The 23,365-nt window shown below is 46.6% G+C and overlaps 1 protein-coding gene across 1 annotated transcript in view; it reads right to left on the bottom strand.

Moving 5' to 3' along the window:
* PARP14 (poly(ADP-ribose) polymerase family member 14) overlaps positions 1–23,365 on the bottom strand; it is a 924,447-nt gene that overhangs the window by 163,529 nt on the left and 737,553 nt on the right. Inside the window, exon 15 of the mRNA XM_085647500.1 lies at positions 3,867–4,499. Coding sequence (XP_085503626.1) covers positions 3,867–4,499 — 633 coding nt within the window. The remainder of the gene's footprint in view (positions 1–3,866; positions 4,500–23,365) is intronic.

Below are 23,365 nucleotides of genomic sequence, written 5' to 3'. Positions count from 1 at the left end.
CGAAGGAGCGGGAGTCGGAGCAAGGGAGGAGAGCGGAGTGCGAGTTGGAGCGGAGGAGATCGGAGGAGCGAGAGGCGGAGCTGGGAACATCGGAGGTGCGCGAGCTCGAGAGAAGGAGAGTGGAGCCGAGGGAGCTGGAGTGGAGGAGGAGGGCTGACCGAGAGGACCGAGCGGTAGAAGGAAGAACCCACCACGGCGAGACAGCTACGGAACCAGAGACCGACAAGCCAGGAGGCCACCGTATCCGTGAGGCGCCCTGCCACGTTCCCGGGGGAGGAGCGTGGCTGGAGCAGGTACGAGGGAAAGTTGCGGGGTGGGTGGGGAAGGGGAAATTCTACTGAGGAGAGCCACCTGTAGACAACACAGCTCCTGTTGGACCAATTACCTTTCCCCTGAGCACCTAGGCACGAAGCGAGTGTTTCCCATCACGGTGTCCCTCACTCCCGGCCCTAAATCCTAACGGTTCACAGCATCCCTCTGATACCTGCTTCTCCTTTGTTTTTTGGGGCACGTGCGCTGGAGAGACCAGATCCGACCACCTAACCACGTGACCGGCAGGGAAAGGGACAGCTCGCGGAAGAGGACGTCCAGACGGACTAGCAACTACCGACAGCAGTCACCCAGGGGGAGCGGAGTACTGTAAAAACTGTTCACAATAAAAACCCTATTAAGAGCCCTGAGCCTGATCCTGAGTATCTGTCACACCGAACCCACTACAACAGTTTTGGCATTTTTCTGGGACATAGCCTATTTTTGCAATTTTTTGTGCTTTTGACCTCCTTCCAGTTAATGGCAGGAATGGGTACAAAAGCAGTAATGGATCCTGGAAAGCTATACATTTTCGAGAAGAAGACAAAATTCTGAATTCAGCAAGGGGTCATTTGTGTAAATCCATCAAGGTTTTTTTATAGAAACAAACAGTTAAATATAGGATAAACTGAAAATTAGTTGAAAAAAAACAGTCTTTTGTGTCAACATTTTCACCTCTTCTAATTATGACAGCTCTTTGAAAGCAATATACCGTTGCATCCGCTGGACATTACTGGTTGTGGGGATATATAGGACTTGTAGGTTCACCAAGAACCCGACGAGCCCAGAGCCAAAAACTGAGCAGCAACTTGCAATGGTTTTTTTATTATGTACCGGGTATATAGTAATTATTCTGTAAAAATGTGTACATGGAAAAATCGGTATGAAAGACACCTATGTATTTCTGAAATGGGAACAAAATATAGAGTTTAGAAACAGTAGATATTTGCACATTTCTGAAATTGGGAATACTCATACTAGCATGAGAATTATCAGTCATTTTTTAGAATGACTTATTTTTTACACAATGTCTTTCATTTGGAAGGCAGAAATGCATCGAAAGTCAATAGATAATAACAGTTCCTTTACAAATCTGAATTACCCTAAGTCTCTCGATAAAAATGGTACCTCACTTGTGTGTGTAGGCATAGTGCCCGCGACAGGAAATGGCGCAGAAAAACGCAACGTGGTCACAACTCAATATCGCAGTGAAAATTTACCCTTTTTTGGCAAAGTGCCTAGCTCTAGTTTTTTAACCCTAGCTCTGCGGGCACCTTGGGAAACCTAGCAAACCTATACATTTTTGAAAACTAGACACCCAGGGGAATCCAGGATGGGGTGACTTGACTGCTTCCCACCAGGGTCTGTTACCCAGAATCCCTTGCAAACCTAAAAAATTGTCAAAAAAAAACACATTTTCCCCACATTTCTGTCGTGGAAAGTTCCGGAATCTGCGTGGATCCACAAATTTCCACCCACCCCGCGTTCCCCAAAGTCTTACGAGAAAAACGGTACCTCACTTGTGTGGGTCGGCCTAGTGCCCGCGACAGGAAACGGCGCAAAACGCAACGTGGTCACACCTCAATTTCGCACTGAAAAATGACCCTTTTTTGGCAAAATGTCTAGCTGTAGTTTTTGAACCCTAGCTCTGCGGGCACCTTGGGAAACCTAGCAAACCTATACATTTTTGAAAACTAGACACCCAGGGGAATCCAAGATGGGGTGACTTGACTGCCTCCCACCAGGGTCTGTTACCCAGAATCCCTTGCAAACCTAAAAAATTGTCCCAAAAAAACACATTTTCCCCTCATTTCTGTCGTGGAAAGTTCCGGAATCTGCGTGGATCCACAAATTTCCACCCACCCCGCGTTCCCCAAAGTCTTACGAGAAAAACGGTACCTCACTTGTGTGGGTCGGCCTAGTGCCCGCGACAGGAAACGGCGCAAAACGCAACGTGGTCACACCTCAATTTCGCAGTGAAAAATGACCCTTTTTTGGCAAAATGTCTAGCTGTAGGTTTTGAACCCTAGCTCTGCGGGCACCTTGGGAAACCTAGCAAACCTATACATTTTTTAAAACTACCTCCCACCAGGGTCTGTTACCCAGAATCCCTTGCAAACCTAAAAAAATTGTCAAAAAATACACATTTTCCCCACATTTCTGTGGTGGAAAGTTCCGGAATCTGCGTGGATCCACAAATTTCCACCCACCCCGCGTTCCTCAAAGTCTTACGAGAAAAACGGTACTCACTTGTGTGGGTCGGCCTAGTGCCCGCGACAGGAAACGGCGCAAAACGCAACGTGGTCACACCTCAATTTCGCAGTGAAAAATGACCCTTTTTTGGCAAAATGTCTAGCTGTAGTTTTTGAACCCTAGTTCTGCGGGCACCTAAGGAAACCTAGCAAACCTATACATTTTGGAAAAGTAGACACCCAGGGGAATCCAGGATGGGGTGACTTGACTGCCTCCCACCAGGGTCTGTTACCCAGAATCCCTTGCAAACCTAAAAAATTGTCAAAAAAAGCAAATTTTCCCCACATTTCTGTGGTGGAAAGTTCCGGAATCTGCGTGGATCCACAAATTTCCACCCACCCCGCGTTCCTCAAAGTCCTACGAGAAAAACGGTACCTCACTTGTGTGGGTCGGCCTAGTGCCCGCGACAGGAAACGGTGCAAAATTTAGTGAGGTAACATCAAAATTGCCTATCTCAAAACCACCTGGTTTTGCAAGGGGGGTCATTTGGGTTTTTGGCCCGGTGCTCGGCGGCCAGTTAGGGAAACCTACCAAACCCATACATTTCTGAAAACTAGACACCCGGGGGCTTCCAGGGAGGTATGACTTGCGTGGATCCCCCAACGTTTCCTTACCCAGAATCCCCTGCAAACCTCAATTTTAGCTGAAAAAATCACTTTTTTCACACATTTTTGTGTGGGAAAGTTGTGGCATCACCGGGCTCACTTAAATTTCCCACCTCCCAGCGTTCCCATGGGTCTCCCGGTAAAAATGGTGCCTCACTTGTGTGGGAGGCCCAAGTACCCGCGACAGGCAAGGGCCCAAATTGTAGTGAGGTGACATCGCCCAATAGTACTCACTATATACTTATTATAAAAAAGGAATTTATTAAAAAAAAAAAATAAAAGTATCTCATTAAAAATATTAGGGCCTGATGTACAAATTCTGGTTGATACTTACATTTGGATGGTTCATTAGTCTTTCAGCTTGGATTTAAACCTGCTGCTTTTAGTTTTTTGTTGCAGTGCGTTAAATTCTTATGCAGTGAATAAATACATATGTAACTAAATAAAAAGCAGTAAGGTTTATGAATTGGGTGTGAATCACAACAGACATTTCCAAATAGTTTTACGCTTAGGATACCAAAGCAAACATGTATGGAAGTAATGTCAGAAACAGATGTGAAAAAGTGAAACACTTTGGAGTTTGTCATCATAGTGATGTCTTTAGTAATGTTCCTTAACACATGTACATGTGTGTGTGTTGGAGCGGAGATTTATTTTTTTCAGACTAGTATAAACATTATTTAAACTTTTTTGATTTACCTTCTATCTTTGAAGTTCGCTTAATTTTCACTGTATTGTTTTTATCATCTGTTGCAGATTCAGCTTCTAAATTAACATGGTAAGTTCTGTTACCATTCTGGACCGTAACGGTGCCTAAATTTTCCATAAATGCCTTCTCAAGCTGCAGATTTGCCGGTTTATGAAAGGCAACAAATGTCCTTCCGTTGTCATATTGCCACTCTACAATGTTGCTCACAAGTTCCTCTTGCCGTTTTTGTCCCGCTTCCTTACTAATCTTTTTTATCATATTTTGTATTTCCATGCAGGCGGTCATAACGTCCCTGGTGAGACCACTAACTTGAATAGAGGCATTATCCTGCTTGCATTTTACTTGTATCCGGATCTGCAAACTGTTCTGTAGTTCAGTCAATTCTTGGTGCTCCTTCTCTTCAAATTCTGCAATCCACTCATCCTTGATAGTGCTGTCATAATACTCATTTTTGATTAATTCTTCAATCCAAGATGCAGTGTCATTCACATTTTTGGGGTTTTCACCACAAATCTGAAAGACTGCTGGCTCGATTTTATCTTCGAATACAAAACTAGAGCTTTTTTTTTTCTCAGTGGGTCGTTTGGTGCTGAAGATTGATGCTACTGCTGCTGCTGCGGTTGCTGCAAAAGAAAAAGAAACATTTCTTGAAACAACCAAGATATGTATTTAGAGACAGAGTACAAACACTGGCTCAAATCATTTTTAAAAAGTAACAAAATGCTACGTACATAGTTTAGAAGCTGGACATCTCTTATAAAATTAAAGACTTTAAACTATAATGACATTTATTTGTTAAATTACTCTCTGTTAGGAACTGGGTCATGGGGTAGGAGCCCTTGTGAAGCAGCAGCCATAATCCTAGAAAGGGTAAGAAGAAAGCAAACCCTAAAGTAACTTTTGCTCACCCTCTGGTGGGTTGGCACATAGCAGTCAGGCTTAACTTTAAAGGAAAAAACCAAATGAACATGAGAATGGGCAATGTAAGATAACCAGAAGGAGAAAAAGGAGTGGAAGAACGGGCAAATGAGAGTAGATGGATGCAGACCAGTTCCTGGAACAAAAGGAAATAGGAATTGGATTGCATTTGACCTATCTAGATGTGTCTATTATCAATCTAACAAAACATTGAGTACTGCTATGCTTTTGCCCAGGGGCGAGTGGGGATTTGTGTGCTTTAAAAATTGACAGCTTTCTAAACTGACTTGTTTAAATTTATCAGGCGGTTTAAACTCAAAACGTACTTTGCCATACACCCTATAGTTAATAGAGGACATGACATTATTGGAGTGGATACTTTGCATAATAAGTTGACAATTCAGGGTGTTTATGATAATGACATTAGTATCTATTACTGACTTTGAAGAGGACCTCGTGATGTTTCCCAAGGTCTTTGAGGATTTGGTTGACAGGATACAGAGTCCAGCCTAGACAGTGGCATCTAGAGTAAGTCTAGGTGGACTCTGCAATAAACAAGTGGCAGTAACTTGGAAATGTTCCACAAATTGGTATGTGGCGATCTAGATAGATGGAATAAGAGAAATATGATGAGGCATGGTAGGGGCAGGGATAATCTCTGCCCAGGTAAACGTGTGGCACTGAAGCAACTGCTATGTGATCTGCACCTAATGATCGCAGAAGCGGGTAAGGAGGGAAACATTGTAGTCATGAACCGTTCAGACTATGATCTGGAGATTTAGAAGTAATTAAATGATCGGCTGTATTATGAGAAGTCTGATGTAAACCCTACCTTTGAATTGACTAAAATGAATAGTGGGAAACCCAAGAAGTGGCATGAGGAATGTTTACTGAATGTTGATGAATATTTCTATTTAGGAGTTGGTCGTTCCAGGTATTCAATGATTAATGATTTAGACAGCTACAGGGGACAACGATGGGCTCCAAAATTGCCCCTCCTTATGTGAAACTCTTTATGGGGTGGCTGGAGGAGGGGCAAATCTGGGGTCCATGTGGTGCAAGATGGAGTGACTACATTTTATACTGGGGACTATTCATTGACAATGGTTTCGTGATTTGGACAGGGGATGAGACTCAGTTCATAGGATTTTGATTATCTAAATACAATTGACTCAGATATGAAGGAATATGCTACTTACCAGTATGCATCTGTTCTTGGCATGTAGAGCAGCAGATCTACACACTGCATAGATCGCCATCTGGTGTTGGGCCCGGATGTTTGCACTTGTTTTTGTCTTGGAAAGTCTTTGGAAGTCACGAGGTATGTGACTCCTCCTTTGGATCATAGTAAGATAGTACTGGAACAGATAAAGGTAGCCGGGGAGGCGTGTGTAGATCTGCAGCTCTACATGCCAAGAACAGATGCATACTGGTAAGTAGCATATTCCGTTCGAGGCATATGAGCTGCAGATTAGACACTATGCATAGATTGTATAGCAGTATCCCCTCCTAGCGGCGACCACCAGTATCTGTTGCAGTAGTTTGAAATAGTGTTTTGAGTACAGCCTGGCCCACACTAGCTTGTTTAGTTTACACAGACACAATAGTGTTTTGTGAATGTGTGCGGCGTAGACCATGTAGCTGCTCTGCAGATATCGTCTAAGGGAATGTTCCATAAAAATGCCATTGAAGCCCCTATCTTTCGTGTAGAGTGTGCTTTAGGAGGAACAGATAATGTACGTTTTGCTTTGTGGTAACAAATCTGTATGCATTTGACAATCCACCTAGCTATCCCCGATTTAAATATGGGGTTGCCCTTGTGTGGTGGTGAGAAAGACACAAATAGTTGTTTGGTCAAACGAAAAGGTTGTGTTCTCTCTATGTAGTACAGCAGTGCTCTTTTGACATCTAAGTTGTGAAGAGCTCTTTCTGCGACTGTTTGTGGCTGCGAGAAGAATACAGGCAGCTCCACAGATTGATTGAGGTGGAAGGGAGAAATGACTTTAGGGAGGAATTTAGGATTAGTTCTGAGTACAACCTTATAATGATGCATTTGCAGAAAGGGTTCCTGAATAGTTAGTGCTTGTAGTTCGCTAACTCTTCGTAGAGAAGTAATAGCTACTAGGAAAGCAGTTTTCCATGTTAAGAATTGTAGCTCACATTTATGTAGAGGTTCAAATGGCAGACCCATTAGCCTTGTGAGAACGATGTTTAAATTCCACACGAGTGAAGGTAGTACTCGGGGGGGAATTATTCTTTTGAGTCCTTCCATAAAAGCTTTTATGGCAGGTACTCTGAAGAGTGATAGATGTTGTCTATTTTGTAGATATGCTGCTGTGGCAGCAAGATGCAGTCTGATAGATGTGTAGGCTAAGTTGCATCTTTGGAGGTGTAGTAAGTAGCCTAGGATGTGTTGGATAGACACATCTAGGGGATCAGTGTTGTTGTTATGGCAGTATATTACAAATCTTATCCACTTGGCTGCATAGCATGCTCTAGTGGTAGGCAGTCTAGCGTCTGTGAATATGTTCATGCAGTCAGGAGGAAGGTTGAGGTAACCGAATTCTAGGACTTCAGGAGCCAGATCGCTAGGTTGAGCTGAGCTGGGTCTGGGTGTTGTATCTCTCCATGGTTCTGGGTTAGGAGGTGTGGAGAGAGGTGTAATTTTTGGTGCAGAACTATTGAGAGTTCCAGCAATGTTGTGTACCATGGTTGTCTGGCCCAAGTTGGACCAACTAGGATGAGCGTTAAGGAGTGTTGCTGTAGTTTGCGCACCGCTAGTGGAATGAGTGGGAGAGGCGGAAAAGAGTACGCAAATCTGTCTGACCAGTTCATCCATATCGCATTGCCTTTGGACAATGGGTGAGGATACCTGGCGGCGAAGTTTGGGCATTTGGCGTTTTCGTGGATGGCGAAGAGGTCTATCTGTGGTTGCCCCCACATCTGAAAAAATGGTTGAAGAACTTGTGAGTGAAGTTCCCACTCGTAGATTTGTTCTGTTTGACGGCACAACAGATCGGCTATTGTGTTTTGGACTCCTGGGACATGTTGGGCTAGGAGAAAAATGTTCTGAGGTATAGCCCACCTCCATATGCTCTGTGCGAGCTGAGAGGGCTGCAGAGAGTGTGTCCCGCCTTGTTTTTGTATATAATACATGGCTGTAATGTTGTCGGTGCGGACTAAGACAGCTTTGCCTGAAATGTGATTTTGGAATGCTTTCAAGGCTAGGAATATGGCTAGTAGCTCCAGGTGGTTGATGTGGAGTAACTTTTGCTGAGGTGTCCACCTGCCCTGCATGGTGTGATGAAGTAGGTGAGCTCCCCAGCCGGAGAGCGATGCGTTCGCTGTCATGACTATTTGAGGAACCGGCTAGAGGAACGGTCGCCCTTTGGAAAGGTTCTTGGTGTTCCACCACTGCAGAGAGCGATGGGTACGACCGTCTACCAACACCAGATCTGTTAGCTGACCTTGAGCCTGGTTCCATTGGCGTGCATTTGGAGAGGACGCATCTGGAGTCGTGCACGAGGCAGTATGAATATGCAAGAGGCCATCATCCCTATGAGTTGCATGAACACTCGAGCTGGAAGAGAGTGTTGCGGTTGGAAAATGGTGAGAAGAGCTTGTATGCTCGCTATCCTGGCAGACTGGGATAGGCTAGCACCCTTGAGGTGTCTATTGTGGCAACGAGGTATTGTTGTGTGTGGGACGGTTGCAGCTGGGACTTGGCGTGGTTTATTGTGAACCCCAGGTCGTGAAGTTGTTGAATAGTGGCGTGAGTATGCTGTACACACTGATTGTATGAGCTGGCTTTTATGAGCCAGTAATCTAGATATGGGAAGAGATAGATGTGTTGTCTTCTTAGGTGTGCTGCCACCACCGCTAGGGACTTGGTAAACACTCTTGGTGCTGTGGTGACTCCGAATGGGAGTACTTTGAATTGATAGTGCTGACCGTCCACTAAGAATCTGAGATATTTTCTGTGAGCACGGTGAATGGGAATGTGGAAATAGGCGTCCTTGAGGTCTAGATTAGCAAGGAAGTCGCCCTGGGAAAGCAGAGGGAGGACATGCTGAAGTGTGACCATGTGGAAGTGGTCTGAGTGTATGTATAGGTTTAGGGGTCTGAGGTCTAAAATAGGCCTTAGAGATCCGCCCTTCTTTGGTATGAGAAAATAGAGGGAGTAAACTCCCTTGTTTTGTTGGTGCAGGGGAACTGGTTCTATTGCACTTTTTTGTAGGAGGGAGATTACCTCTTGCTTTAGCAGTAACAGATGTTCTTGTGACATTGGACGGTGTTTGGGTGGTAGATGTTAGTGCGAGACAGTAGCCTGATTGAATTATTTGGTGCACCCACCTGTCTGAAGTGATGTTTGCCCAGGCAGGGAGGAATTGGTGGAGTCTTCCCCCGACTGGAGTGGAATGGTCTGGGGGAACTGGAGGGAAGTCATGGGGTGGGGGTGGAGGCAGAACGGGAGTTGTTTTTGCCTCTGCCTTTGCTGTTGTTCCCCCTGTAACCACCTCTTTGGTAACCTCTAGTAAAGGCTGATTGGGTGAGAGCCTTGTAAGAGGTGAAGGGGCTATCAGAGGAGTAGCCTCTATGGGTGCTTCTGAAGGATGAGCGACGAAAGGACCGTCTGGGAGCTTGTAACTGCAAGGCTCCCATAGATTTGGCCGTGTCTGTATCCTTTTTCATTTTCTCAAGTGATACGTCCACATTGGGGCCAAATAGATGTTGCTCGTCAAAAGGCTGATTGAGTATAGAACTCTGGACTTCGGGTTTAAAACCTGATATGCCTAACCAGGCATGTCTGCGCAAAAGGACACTGGTGTTTATTGCCCTTGAGGCGGTATCTGCTACATCTAGGGCACAAAGGATGGAGGTGTTAGTGATGGTTTTACCCTCTTGTATGAGTTCATTGGCCCCGTTTTTATACCTGTCAGGGAGGTGCTGCCTTATGGACTCAAGCTCATCATAATGTGCCCGGTCATACCTGGCTAACAGCGCTTGGGTATTAGCAATGTGCCAAATGTTTGCTGCCTGTGATGCTATGCGTTTGCCAGAGGCGTCCAGGAGTTTTGATTCCTTATCTGGTGGTGGTGCATCACCTGATGTTTGGGAATTTGCTCTCTTCCTTGCATTAGAGACTACCAAGGAGTCTAGCGGTACAGGGCCTTTAATGTATACTGAATCAGTAGGAGCAGCCTTATACTTTTTTTCTATTCTCGGGTTGATGACTCAAGCTCTGACTGGGTCTTTAAAGATCTCTGGTGCATGCTTAATGACCCCTTTAAGCATGGGCAAAATTGAGGTGGACCTTTGTGTGGTATTGAAAGTGTCCAAGAGAAAACCTTCCTCTACTGGGTCTGTATGAAGGGCAACCCCGTGGTATTGGGCAACTCGGTGAAGGAGCTAGTTGAAGCGGATATTGTCCTCTGGAGGGGAAGGCCTGGAGGGATAGATGTCATCTTGTGGGGTGTAAGGAACGTCTGGGACACTGTAATCATCCCAGAGATCCGGGGAGCCAGTAGGGGTAGGGTTCCCAAGGGGTTGATTGTCCGCACCTCCCCCTGCATCATCTGAGGTGTTGTCATCATCATCATCATCTACTGGGGTAGGTGATGGTGTTGGAGAGCGGTGTGGTGGGGGAGGAGGAGGAAGAGGAGAAGGGATCCTTAATGGAGAGGTAGCAAAGTTTCTCTTTTTCGGTGGTAGTGCGGGAGCAGGCGTTTCCAGGGGTCTTTTCTTGATGCTAAGCATTAAATGACCGGTCTTAGGATCCTTCACAAGAGTCTTTTGGGTAGGATCCGGACTAAACAGTTTGTCTGTTGGAGGCAGATCCTTCGGAGTCGAGGGCTTCGGTGCTGTAAGCTTTTTCGGCGTCGACTCGGTAGCGGTTCTAGGTTTGGAACCGTGTAGTTTTGTAGTGTCTTTATCCGATGGAACCCGTTGTTTTTTCCGGTTCCGAGGTCTCTGGCTTCGAAGAATCGGGGCCTTTTGGTGGGCGCTTTTTAGTCGGCTCCGAGGGTGTTGTCGGTGCCGAGGAACCGGTGCTAGCCTACGGCGCTGAGTGCTTTGATGTCGAAGCAGCGGTCGGCGTGGACGAGGACGTCTTCTTCTTCGGTGCCTGAGTATGTTTTTCGGCACCGAGGGTAGGCTGACCCGAGTCACCTAAAGGCTTAATAGGCTTCTTTACCGGGCCCGAAGGCGGGGCATGGGAAGCAGTGTCTCGGTGTGCACCTGGGCGTGAAGGTGGTACCTAAGCCTTTTTTGATAGTGTCGAGGGGGGGTGTGGGTCGGGGTCGAGGTCTGTACTCACGGCCCTTTGAGCTGGAGTGATGTCTTCAACGTCGGAATCATCTGCTTCGGAGGCACTGATGATGGCTTCTTCGACCCGACCCTGCTCCGGAATATAGACGCCCTCTTGAAAGATGTCGTCTGGGATCGAAGATGACAGGCGCGCCATTGTTCTTCGAGCTCGTCAGGCCCGGATCGTCTTCTTGGAGCGGAAAGAGGTGCAAGCTGGACAGTCTCTGGCCTCGTGCTCCAGTGAGAGGCAGAGGTTGCACACCTCATGTAGGTCGGTGTGGGGAAACTTCGACCCACATCGAGGACACTTTTTGAATGGCGTCCTTTCCATGAGCCGGAGATGAGGCCCAGGTAGGCCCGAAGGCCTTCATCGACGACCGGAATCGAAGACTTCGAAGTTGAAGGGTCGCGTGGATTGGAAAACACGTTTGAAACAATACCGTCGAGAAGGGAAGTATTGCGCGTCGAAAGAAAAAACCGTTAACGGTTCCGAACTGGAACGCAAGAACACATCCGAGCCCGATGGCGGAAAAAAACAATCTGAGGATGGAGCCGATGCCCATGTGCACGATGATCCAAATGAGGAGTCACATACCTTGTGACTTCCAAAGACTTTCCAAGACAAAAACAAGTGCAAACATCCGGACCCAACACCAGATGGCGATCTATGCATAGTGTGTAATCTGCAGGTCATATGCCTCGAACATATACATACCTATATAGTAACGAACAGATAGTATTTTTGGATGTTGAGCTTTACATCAAGAATACGAAGATCAACAATAGGCTATTTCGCTAGGCGACTCCTAGCAACTCAACTCTAGATGCGACCAGTGCACATTCAAAATGTCAGATAAATGCTATTCCATTTGGAGAAATGGTGAGGGTAAGATGTAACAGCAGCGAGAAGCATGAATTTCAAGACTGTCTACATTATATGGAGATGAGATTTAAACGTAGAGGTTATAATCCAAATGTAGTTCGTAAAGCCAGAAAAAGAATTTTGAAAGTGGATAAAAAAGTATGCTTGATGCAAATAAATGTGATATGGGTGGTCCAGACAAAGTGCAAGTGATCACGGACTTTAGCTGGAACTCAAATACATTTCAGAAATGTTTGCATAGACACTGGCATTTGTGGCAATCAGATACAATGTTCAGAGACTTTATCTAAGATCAGCCTGACATCATTTTTTGGAAGGGAAGATCCCAAAAAAGTCTTTTGAGTCCGAGTTATCCAAGGCAACAGATGCAGATGAGTTGATTGACAGAACACACATAGGATTATATAAGTGTGGCTGCTGCGGTATGTGTAGATGGTCCCTTGATGGGACCACACGCATTAGCAATGATGAATTTGAGATTCAAATGGATATCAATTGTGGCACTAAGTTTGTTGTCTAAGTACTGGTGTGCAAATGTATTTGCATATATGTGGGGAGCATAATAAGAGCCTTGAGAGATAGGATTGGTGAGCCTATACGAGCACTAAAATCAGGCGATACAAAATTTCCTATAGCAATCCCGATGGTGACTGATATGTGGTAGGGCATCTATCAGTTATGGGATAGACCCAACATCATAAATTTGGTTTGACGTCTGGAATTTGTTTTAGAACAAATGCTCTTATGTATGCAAGAGAAAATTCAAATAATTCATGCAATTGAATATGGTCAATTCCTCTGATGTTGTGGAATCTACAAAGGATGGATAATGTATTTGCAACGGTTGGTTGTATTTGATGGTGTGTGCCGTTGTAAGATTTTATTTAGTGAATATGTTTATGAATTAGTCCAAAATGGCAGGGATTGGAGGGGCACTTCCGTCTCGATTTAATGTGTTCATCTTGAAATAAATGGGTCATTTGACTTATAAAAATTCACCTTTAAAGACTGTGCGCATTACCCATATGTTGAATGTATTCTATTATTTTGGCATTTGAAGGGCAGAACTTAACTTATATGATTTGTTCGTGGAGAACTCTAAGGTGGCATTAATAGAAGTAGAAGGTTCTTTGTCCCTCTTTGGTTTGGATTTAATTTGCTCAACCTGGAATGAATGGGTCATTTGATTTTGATAATTCACCTTCAAAGACTTTGCGCATGACTTATATGTTGCACACTTGCAGATCAGTATAATGCAAATGAGGGCTGAAACTGTAATTTCACTATTATTGTGATATTTGAAGGGGGGACTTAATTCATATGATTTGTTCGTGGAAAGCTCTAAGATGGCAACAATGGAAGTTGAAGGTCCTTTGACCCTCTTTGGTTTTTATGACTCGATAACGCCTGTCAGGAACGCTGATTCCATTAAGTGCACTCGCCGCATACTGTATATCGACAACACTTATACGTGGTATTCCTGAGAGAAACCACCTCAGTAAGAATGGGTGAGAGGGTGTAGTTTAACAAACTGATATACTGATTGTGGTACCGTTTCTCTCCGATACGTGCTAATGGAACTACAGTTGTTTACAGCTGGGTGCTGGCAGCAGTGGGACAGTTTTGACTTACCCTTGGATCAGATACGCAATAGTAGTATAGAAATGAGGTATGGATCACTGCACATAGTGTGGAGTTAGTATATGGACAATGGTTCAGTTATAATAATTTTTTTCATTGGTTCACAGGAAGATATTTAGAGTTTTTAAGGTATGGGTGCAGAGTTTTGCGCTGGGAATTGGGGTCTAATATAAATGCTTTGTACTGTATACAGATGGAGAAGCGATGGGCATGCAACACAAAGGGATTGGCATGTGCCTGTAAGATATTGTAATGTGACAGTTTGCACAAACGGTTCATTTGAAGTGTCTCATCATTTTGGTGGTGGTATATGTGCATATTATAATTGGTGGATAAGGCTGTACAATAATTTGTATTGTTTACAGTCTATCTGAAATGGATATTATTGAGTATTTGGAATTCTATACTGTTGTTGTTTGGGGTTCCACAAAGTACTGGAATGAATCTGATGTCTAGTGTCTTCCTTCTTTATCAAAAGGTGACCGCTTTTCCTAAAGAATTCCACGTTTATTTGTTTTTTATAAGTAGAGGTCTTATTTCTCTGTTAGTCCTAAGGAAGTCGAGGGGCAAGACTCCCGAATGACAAACATGTGTTGGCAGTAGGCAGAGAAGCAATAAAGAGTGGATACGTGACATTACTGGACACTAAGGATCTTGATTTTCATTTGGACTTCAAACAATAATGTGTGCTTGAGAACTGTTGTTGTTTATAAACGTTTGGGTGAATTTAGGGTGTGGGATGAACACTATTCCTCTGAGCACAGTGATTCTCTGAATATTTGTACACCAACTTGTATACTGTGTGGATATGAGTGAGCGCTAACAATTTTCTTTCACCCTCGTTTTAGATTCCAGTGTATTATTTTGTGATTTTTTTTGTAATTGTTTTGCATATATTTCTTTGATCGTTTTCCCAAAGTGTCATTTTCAGAATTGTAATTGAAAATCTGACTTCAACATAAGTTAGGATTTTAAATTAGGATTCCAGAGACACCAACCTTAAATCAATTATATATTGGAAATTACACTTATAAAATGTAATAAGATAACCCCAATGTTATCCTATAGGAGATATAGCCCTTGCAGTAGTTATAAAGGAATTTAAGAGTATTTTACTACCAGGACATGTAAAACTTAAAAATACATGCCCTGCTTTTTACATTCATTACACCCTGCCCTCTGGGCTTTCCAGGGCCTATTCTAGGGGTGATATATGTGATTTAAAAAGGAAGGATTGGGCCTGGTAAAAGGTTTATTTTGCCAGTTCGAAATGGCAGTTTATAACTGCACACACAGGCTCTGCAATGGCAGGCCTGAGACATTTTGAAATGGCTACTTAAGTGGGTGGCACAATCAGTGCTGCAGGCCCACTAGTAGCATTTAATTTACAGGCCCTGGGCACATGAAATATACTATAAAAAGGGACTGATGAGTAAATTAAATATGCGAATTGGGCATGAGCCAATGTTACATTTTTTAGATAGAGAGCACATACCATTTAGCACTGGTAAGCAGTAGTAAAGTGCTCAGTTCCAAGGCCAACTATACCGAAAGCAGTAAAAGGAGGAGGAAAAAGGCAAAACGTTTGGGGGTGACCCTGCATAAAGGGCTATTTTTAATCACTCTCAAGGATTGTAGAACAGGAAAATCAGTTGTGGTTGGAACTGAGTTAGGAGTGTGCCTATAGACAAACTCCTGTTCTCATATTGGACTACAAGGCTTCACATGATCCAGATGGGAACTGGACATTAGGTTTACAGTCAACCATGCTATCACCATGACTGTATGAGCTATAAAGAAATTCAAAATGTTCTGGAATCAGGATAATCAGTTCCAGACAACAAACCATAATGTCAATGGCTAGGCTATGAAAGGAACTCTATGCCACTCTGGTGAGTACATGGTCAGAAAAGGCCCATTAGAATTGGATGGGGAGCAAGTTTATAAAAGCATCTCTGCAGCTCAGTGATCATTGAGAAGTTCAGTATTTGTTTTTTTAAGGGCCATCTAGCAGGACATATCTTGAGGCTCAATCTCTTGCAATGTCCTCAAGGGAGATTCTTCAGACAGCTGGGCATTATGAAAATGCATGCAGTTAGGGGTCCTTTACTCTCTTTAAAGGGCAGTTCTGCTCCACTTCGCCCAATCAACTTACAGCAACCAGAGTAGGGCATCCACCAGGAAACCTTCTGTCTTGGGTAGGTGTCTGCCCTGCCACGATATCAAAGTACTCATTGATGTCTGGGATATGCACATGATGCTTGTTTAAGGGGGAATTGTTATTCAACCTTTGAGTAACAAGTGGAAAACCTGTGTAAATCAAAGTTCAAAATCTTCCTCCAACTAGGAATAAGTGCATCCTGCTTTTATGCCCAGATGTTTGCTGGCTCTTGGTTTTATTATCATAGGCCAGACCAGTGAGAACAGGTTAATAACAAGGTGTGTATCCTAGTTGGTTAGTTACACGCATATTGCTGTGCCAAATCCTGCAACACTGGGAAAGAGATCATGAATTTTACTGAAAATGGAAATGCTATACTAAATAATGAAAGCCTCTCTGTGCTGCCATTCTAAGAAAGAGAGCCATGATCAACAGAGATTTTCACTCTGTCATGTCTGCCATCGACAAATGACAATTGCAAGGAAGTCCCCTCTAGTGCATGAGTAGCCATGCACACTAATCTCCAAATGGAATCCTCTGCTTATAAATTACAAAACAGTGGTCACAAAAACACGAGTCACACATAACCAACTTTCTAGGAAACAAAATAGGCCCCACTTTTGGGGGACTGGACAAATCTTTATCAAAAAGCGCTCTTGGGAGTCTCGCCACATGGCTGGATGTAAAAAGGCTTGCAGCCCTAAATGATAATTCTTCTGCAATCATGGACAGTTCAATTTAATTCTTTATTGTTTAAGTTAACAAAAACCATAAACATGTTACAGTAAAACAAAAGGTGTAGCATTTTGTGTAAAACATCATAGTTGTCGTCGTCAACGAAGCAAGGTATTAATTGCACCTAATCAAATAGGTAATTATGAACATTGATAGTTGGCTTAATAATAACAAGTATTAGCTTAGCCAATAGGTCTCGCCATTGGGACCTTGTAAGTAAAAAAAAACAAAAAAAACTGAAGTGCAAGACTTCACGTTTACATTTACTGCATCCTAAATACGAAGTAAATGTGAACGTGAAGTCTTATACTTCAGTTTTTTTTTTTTTACTTACAAGGTCCCAGAGGCGAGACCTATGGGCTATGCCAAAGCTTGTTTATATAGCGCGGACTTTACCGAAAGGTGTCAGAGCGCTTTACAATAGAACCAAGTAGGTTACATAAGGAGATTTACATACATACATGTTACAAACACTATCGGGATAGTTGAGAAAGTAAAATAAAGTAAGAGGTGGCAATCACGTAAAACCACACAAAAAAAACACACATTAGGTTAGTACAGGTATAGAATACATATTTATAACGTTGGGCTCAGGTGAATGCCAAGCGGCCTTGAGGGACTTGCAAAGGGATGTATTAATTACGGGAGTGTAATTTCCTAAGCAGAAAGGGCTGTGGTGCAGTTCTCCGGTAACAATGGCACCCAGTGTAGCGTGTCAAAAGAAGGCAGGTAAACTCAAAGTAAATATAGAGGTAAACTTATTCATAAGGAAGGAGCCCACGCCTCGCATGTCCCATCTCTATGGAGTCCAAACCGCAGCTGTCAAAGCTGTAGTTGTATACTCTGGTGAAAGAATGCCAAGCTTGCGGGCCATTGAAAGCAAACACATACAAATATCAAGACAGAGCGAGTCAAAACATTTACAGTGGAAACACCATGCAAGTGTCACATGAAAGACGGACTAAATATCTATCACTACAGCACCTTCCCCCTTATAAAACAAAACATGTTGAGACAATTTAATGCATTACAATTGGAGCAGAACAAGCAAAAAAGAAGAAAAATAAAAAACTAACAAAAGTAACGAAATGTACGGTATAAAACATAGTAAAACCTTCCTAGAATAATCACAGAAAGCATAACAATTACACGGTTCAAACCATAATTGATTTCCTACCTACAAGTCCACTGGGCAATTAACTTTGCTCAGCTGCTCTGGTTCCATCACCCTTTTCCCATAACTAGAGCAGTGTTTTTGCATACCTTGTCTACACTCCCCGGTACAGAGAACTTGGACTTCCCGCTCCTTGCGCTAAAGGAATTTTTAAACATTGCCCAGTCGCCTAACTCTATATCTGCTTTAACCTCAACGAGTTTCTTAACCCAATTCTGATTACCATAAAGATTGTCGCAACATTACTTTTGAGGTTATATTACCTCGGGACAGGCCAACACTCGCACCCTTGTAAATGTTTTCAGACAACCATGAGGGATCTAATGAAGTGTGCACCTTTCTGTCTTTTAATGCTGAAAAAAGCATGGTTTCATTTCAACTGAATAACTAATATATTGCTACTTTAAAACTTAATTGATCAAGATTGTTTTACTTCCTTTTGACTCCTGATAAATATGCTAAATAAACTCGAATAAAATATCTTGCTGATTGTTGTGCTTTGTCCAGCGAGAAGTCAAACACCAAGCTCTGTTTCACACCCGTTTTAGGGTCTGCCGCGTTATCCATCCTTCTTACAGCACCGGGTAGCAGCAGGTCATCTGGGGGTGCATAGGGCCTGGCTGTAGGGCTGTAAAGGTAGAGCTGAGCGAAGGAAGAGCCAATGAGAGCAGTGCTAGGGGGCAGCAGGACATGGGTGAGGATTGGAGGCTATCCACTGAGATACAGTTGGGGGCAGCTGGAGAGGCCTGGGGCACAAAGGGTTTGCTGGCATGGACGTCAATTCACCAAAATGCCAGGGGTAGCGGAAGTGACTTCACTTCCCCTTTGGCCTTCACTTTCCCTTTGACTCACACACACACACACACACTGCCTACACATACAGACACACACACACTTACGCACACGTTGACACATACACACACTGTGTTACATAAACACACTTAAAACTGCAAGCACGCACACAACATACGTGCATTTAAAAGCATTTTTTTTAATTACCTCAGCTGCCAGGGAAAGTCATATTTCAGCTATTTGTACTAAAGAAGGAGAGTAAAGCCCTCACCGCCGTCCATAAGGAGCAGCTGCTTCTGTTACCGGCACTGGTTTTGTCACTGCTGATGCTAACGGGTCGCAAAGGTAGTTCCAGGAGTCACTGCAGCAGCTACCCCTGGTGACCCCCAAACAACGTCCATGTTTGTTGGGGTGGAGTTTGAGGATAGAGGAATCTGTATTTCCTCTATGACCTGGAGCATCATTCTCTCAGTTTACTGATGGCTTGCAACAGTGGTTGGTACTCGTATACATCCAGCTAGTGATGGATCGAGCTGCTTGTCCAATGCTTCTAGACTATAGCGAACTCGTCTGGGTGTTATTCGGTCTAGGTAAGGTCACAATGGCTCATTAGCCACAGTCATGACACCTATTGACTTTTCAAGAAAAGTGAAGAAAGGTTAGACTGCGTGACAGGTGCTGGGTGAGGAGTTCATGATTTGTAGTGTTTAGGCGTTGCACCACTAGTAAGAGACTTTCTTGTGTCTGTAATGCGCTTCGTTCAAGAAATACCCGTTTCAGGGAGTTTCCACGATGGCGTAAGTCTTTTGCTGTAAATATATAGTGTCACTATGTATTTTCATTTATTCCACATGTATCTCATGCAATTGCTGCTGATATATCTCTCTAAAGCACTCGGATACCTTCGGGTCTAGTTCACACTATATAAAACTTGATTAATAAATAAATTAATTGTGCCCCTTTCACAATGTTTGCAAGGATGAACAGTGTCTGCCGTTCTGTTTTTTCGAAGTGCAACAAAACCTTCTTGCCAGAGGCATGTTGTTTTTCACAATTAACTGGCACATGCATCAAGCAAAAATCTCCTCGCAAAAATATCGAATCGCAAAAATTATCTGTTAGCGAGTGGCAAACACCAAATTCCAATGCATCAACCCCAATAGCGAAAAAAATAAAGAATCGCTAAAATAATCCCCGTTACATTAAAGAATCGCAAAGTGGGGGCGTGGCCAAGATGGCGGGGTGAGCAGACGCTTCCTCCCGTAGCTCCTCCGGCCCGGCCAAGCTAGAGCCCTTTTCTTATGCTTTTCTCCCCCCGCTGAGGCTCAGCGCGGGAGAGGAGCGTGGCGGAGCATCAGGGGTGCACATTGGTGCTGTTTTGATTCGGATCGCCTCGGGGGAACCCCCCAAAAAAGTTCGATCGAGACCAAGGAACGACGACGGCGAGCCCGAGGGGCGGAGCGCATTGGAGAGCTGTCCGGGCGCCTCGGCTGGGACTGGTGCTGAAAGTTGCGATCTGGAGGGGATCTGGCCCGCCGTTCGACGGTGACTGAAGGAGCCTTGCGGGAAGGGACCCGTCGGTGTGGAAGGCTTGGGACGGGTGCCCCGGCACTCAGACTGGTGACGGCGACACCTCGCACTGCGGAGGCCCTAACCCCTAGCCGAGGTACAGCGGACCCCCTGATGGGGTTGGACCATCTGGGCCCCTGTGCGTGACAGACGGGGGCCGGTGGTGGAACTTATTTTACTGTGGGGTGCCTCGGGGGCTCCGGTGGTGTCGTTGGGCCTGGTCGTTTTGGCCTGCTCCGCCCGGCCGCCATTTTGTCCCCGAAGGAGCAGGGGTGGCAGCCTTCGCCGGAGTCCTGGCTGCTGGATGCAAGTGACCCCCGCTGCTGCTGGGCTGATTACCGGAGGGATGTGCTGGTGAGACCCCTCTGCGGCGGCCCCCTTGGTTGTCTCACACAAGCTCATGCGGCTGACGGTGACCGGACTGGGCCGCCATTTTGTCACCTGTGACGCAGCGACTTCGCTCGTGGGGGATACCCAGGTCGAGTGCTAGCCGACGGCTGAGCATCCCTGGAGCGCCTGGATCGGTGCCCGACTGCGGAGCTAGCGATGTCTGGAAGAGGAGGCCCGAAGAAAGGGGATCGTACCCTGCCGGACATGCTTGGCAGGGCCCAGCACTTGCGGGACAGGACGCAGCCCTCGCCGGGGCCCTCCCGGGCTCCGGCGGATGTGACTGGAGGGGAGCCACCCGTCACGAGGGCCTTTATGGAGGAACTGTTCAGCTCCCTCAGGGAGGACTTCCAGACACTGAAGCGGGAGGTGGCCAGCGAGGTCCGAGAAGTGCGCAGGGAGGTGGAGGGCCTTGGCGAGCGTGTGGAAGCGGTGGAGACGGAGGGCCAACAGCGAGCGGAGGAGATAGTCCACCTCCAGCAGGACGTTCTTCGCCTCCGGGAACAGTGTGTGGAGCTCCAGGCCCACTCCGAGGACCTTGAGAACAGATCTCGGAGGAACAACATCCGAGTGCGTGGCGTGCCGACTGCGGACGAGGGGTCCGATCTGGGGAGCTACCTGCGGGCCCTGTTCCGAGAGATCCTGGGGGAAGCTGCGGACTTTCCCATCAGCATTGACAGGGCGCATAGGGTTGGCCGGCAGCGCCAGTCATCGGCACCTCCACCGGACATTCTGGCCTTCCTGCCCGACTTTCCACTAAAGGAACGCATCATGGCTGAAGCCCGCAGGAAACAGCCCCTGACTTTCCGGGATCGGCCGGTGGCGCTTTACCAGGACCTCTCCGCCATCACTCTGCAGAAACGCAGGTCCTTTAGGATTGCCACTGACTTTTTGCGCGAGCATGAGACGCCGTACTCTTGGGGTCACCCCTTCCGCCTGATTTTTCGGTGGAACGGAGTGTTACACCAGCTACGCTCCTTGCAAGACATTTGTGGTGTCCTGGGGCTCACGGCGGCGGAGGAGGAGGGAGCTACGCCGTCGTGGAGGTCCTCGGAGAGACAGAACCGGCGGAGGTCAACGAGGCGGCGCTCAGCGACCAGTGTGGGGCGCCCGGACTCCCCTACCATCAGAGCGGACACGGCCGACGCCCTGAGGGCGGCGGCCGGGGACTCGACCGGCTCCTCTAGCGTGGCCTTGACGGCCTAACACACACTCCGGGGGGAGATGTCTTTAGCTTCTTTACATGCTTGGTACGGGGCGGGGGGGTTGGGGGGAGCGGTTGGAGGTGAGTGGCTGAACGTCCACTTTGCTCTTTTCTACGGACTTGCCCGTTTTGGGGCTTGACTGAGACTATGGGGTGTTTGAGTTTGTGGGTGGCTAGTTGCCAGGGTTGTGTTTTGGGTGGGGGAGGGGGTTGTTTTGGGGTTGGGAAGGTCCCGTCCGATGTTGTCTATGCCCGCTTTGTTTTGGCTTGTCCTGCGCTGCGGCCCCGCGCGCCCCACCCGCTGACTCCCTGCCCATTGCATGGCGCTCCCGACCCCTGCGAGGAATGCCGGGCCTAAAGGTAGTGACCCTTAATGTTCAGGGCCTGAACAACCCGGTGAAGCGCAGAGCGATCCTGTCGTTGCTGGAGGGGACGCAGGCGGACATTTGCCTTTTGCAAGAGACACACTTATTGCCCCGAGATTGCCATAGGATGCGCTCTGCGAAGTTCCCTACACAGTTCTTTTCCTCGGCAGCGAACAAGACGGCGGGGGTAGCCATTCTCCTAGCGAGCTCCTTTCGGGGGGAGGTGTTGCATAAGTGTGCTGAACAGAAGGGGAGGCTCCTTGCGTATCGCATGCGCCTGGGAGGCATAGCATTTACGGTCGGCTCCGTTTATAGCCCAAACGATCACCAAGAGCGCTTCCTAGATTCCGCGCTGGTGGATGTCACTGCTTCCCCCGACCGCCACATTATCTTGGGGGGAGATCTCAACATTGTCTTTGACTCTGTGATGGACAGATCGGCGCAGCGCTTCCCGCAGACGGGGGAACTGTCCCAGGCTGGGAGGGCCCGGATTGCGGAAATGGATCTGCACGACCTCTGGCGCTCCATGCACCCCACGGATAGGGACTACTCTTACTTCTCGCACGCACACCGAACCTACTCACGGCTGGACTACCTCCTGGTGAGTGGACCGATGCGTGCCGCTGCCACGGCGGCGGACATCGGGGTCCTGACCCTGTCTGACCACTCCCCGGTCACCGGCGTTTTCCAGTGGCCGGCGGCCTCCCCCTCTCGGGGGGTGTGGCGCCTCCGGGACACACTTCTACACAAAAGGTCGGTGGTGCAACGCATCGGGGAGGTCATACAGGACTATCTCACCCACAATGACAACACGGACACCTCGCAGGCGACACAGTGGGCGGCATTGAAGGCCGTCCTACGGGGGGAATTCATCTCTATCTCTGCAGCTGAGAATAAGGAGCGGCAACTGAAGAGGGATGAGCTGACAGCTCAAGTCCGGGAGCTTGAGCAGGTCCACCGCCGTACGGGGGCGCCGAGGGTGTGGAGGCAGCTGAAGGCAGCGAGGAAGCTCCTGTCGGCTCTGGATCTTGACAGGGCGGAGTACGCCGCCCTACGCTTGAAACATGCCTACTACACTGGGGGGGACAGATGTGGCAAGCTCCTGGCCCACCGGCTCCGGGTCGCGCAACAGCGCAGCGTTGTGAAAGAATTGGTGGGCGCGGACGGGGGGGTTGTCTCCGGGGACGCGGAGGTGGCGGAGTCTTTCCGCGGCTTCTACGAGGCGCTGTATGCTGAGGAGCCCTCCTCGCCACGGGATGCCGACGGCTATTTGGAGTCGGTGACCCTCCCGGTATTGGATCCGGCTCAGGCTGACCACCTGGAGCGGGACATCCATGTTGAGGAAGTGATTTCA

Source organism: Triturus cristatus, chromosome 3_2 (assembly GCF_964204655.1).
Source record: "Triturus cristatus chromosome 3_2, aTriCri1.1, whole genome shotgun sequence".
In the NCBI taxonomy this organism is placed as follows: domain Eukaryota; kingdom Metazoa; phylum Chordata; class Amphibia; order Caudata; family Salamandridae; genus Triturus; species Triturus cristatus.
This window is presented reverse-complemented; position numbering and strand designations above follow the sequence as displayed.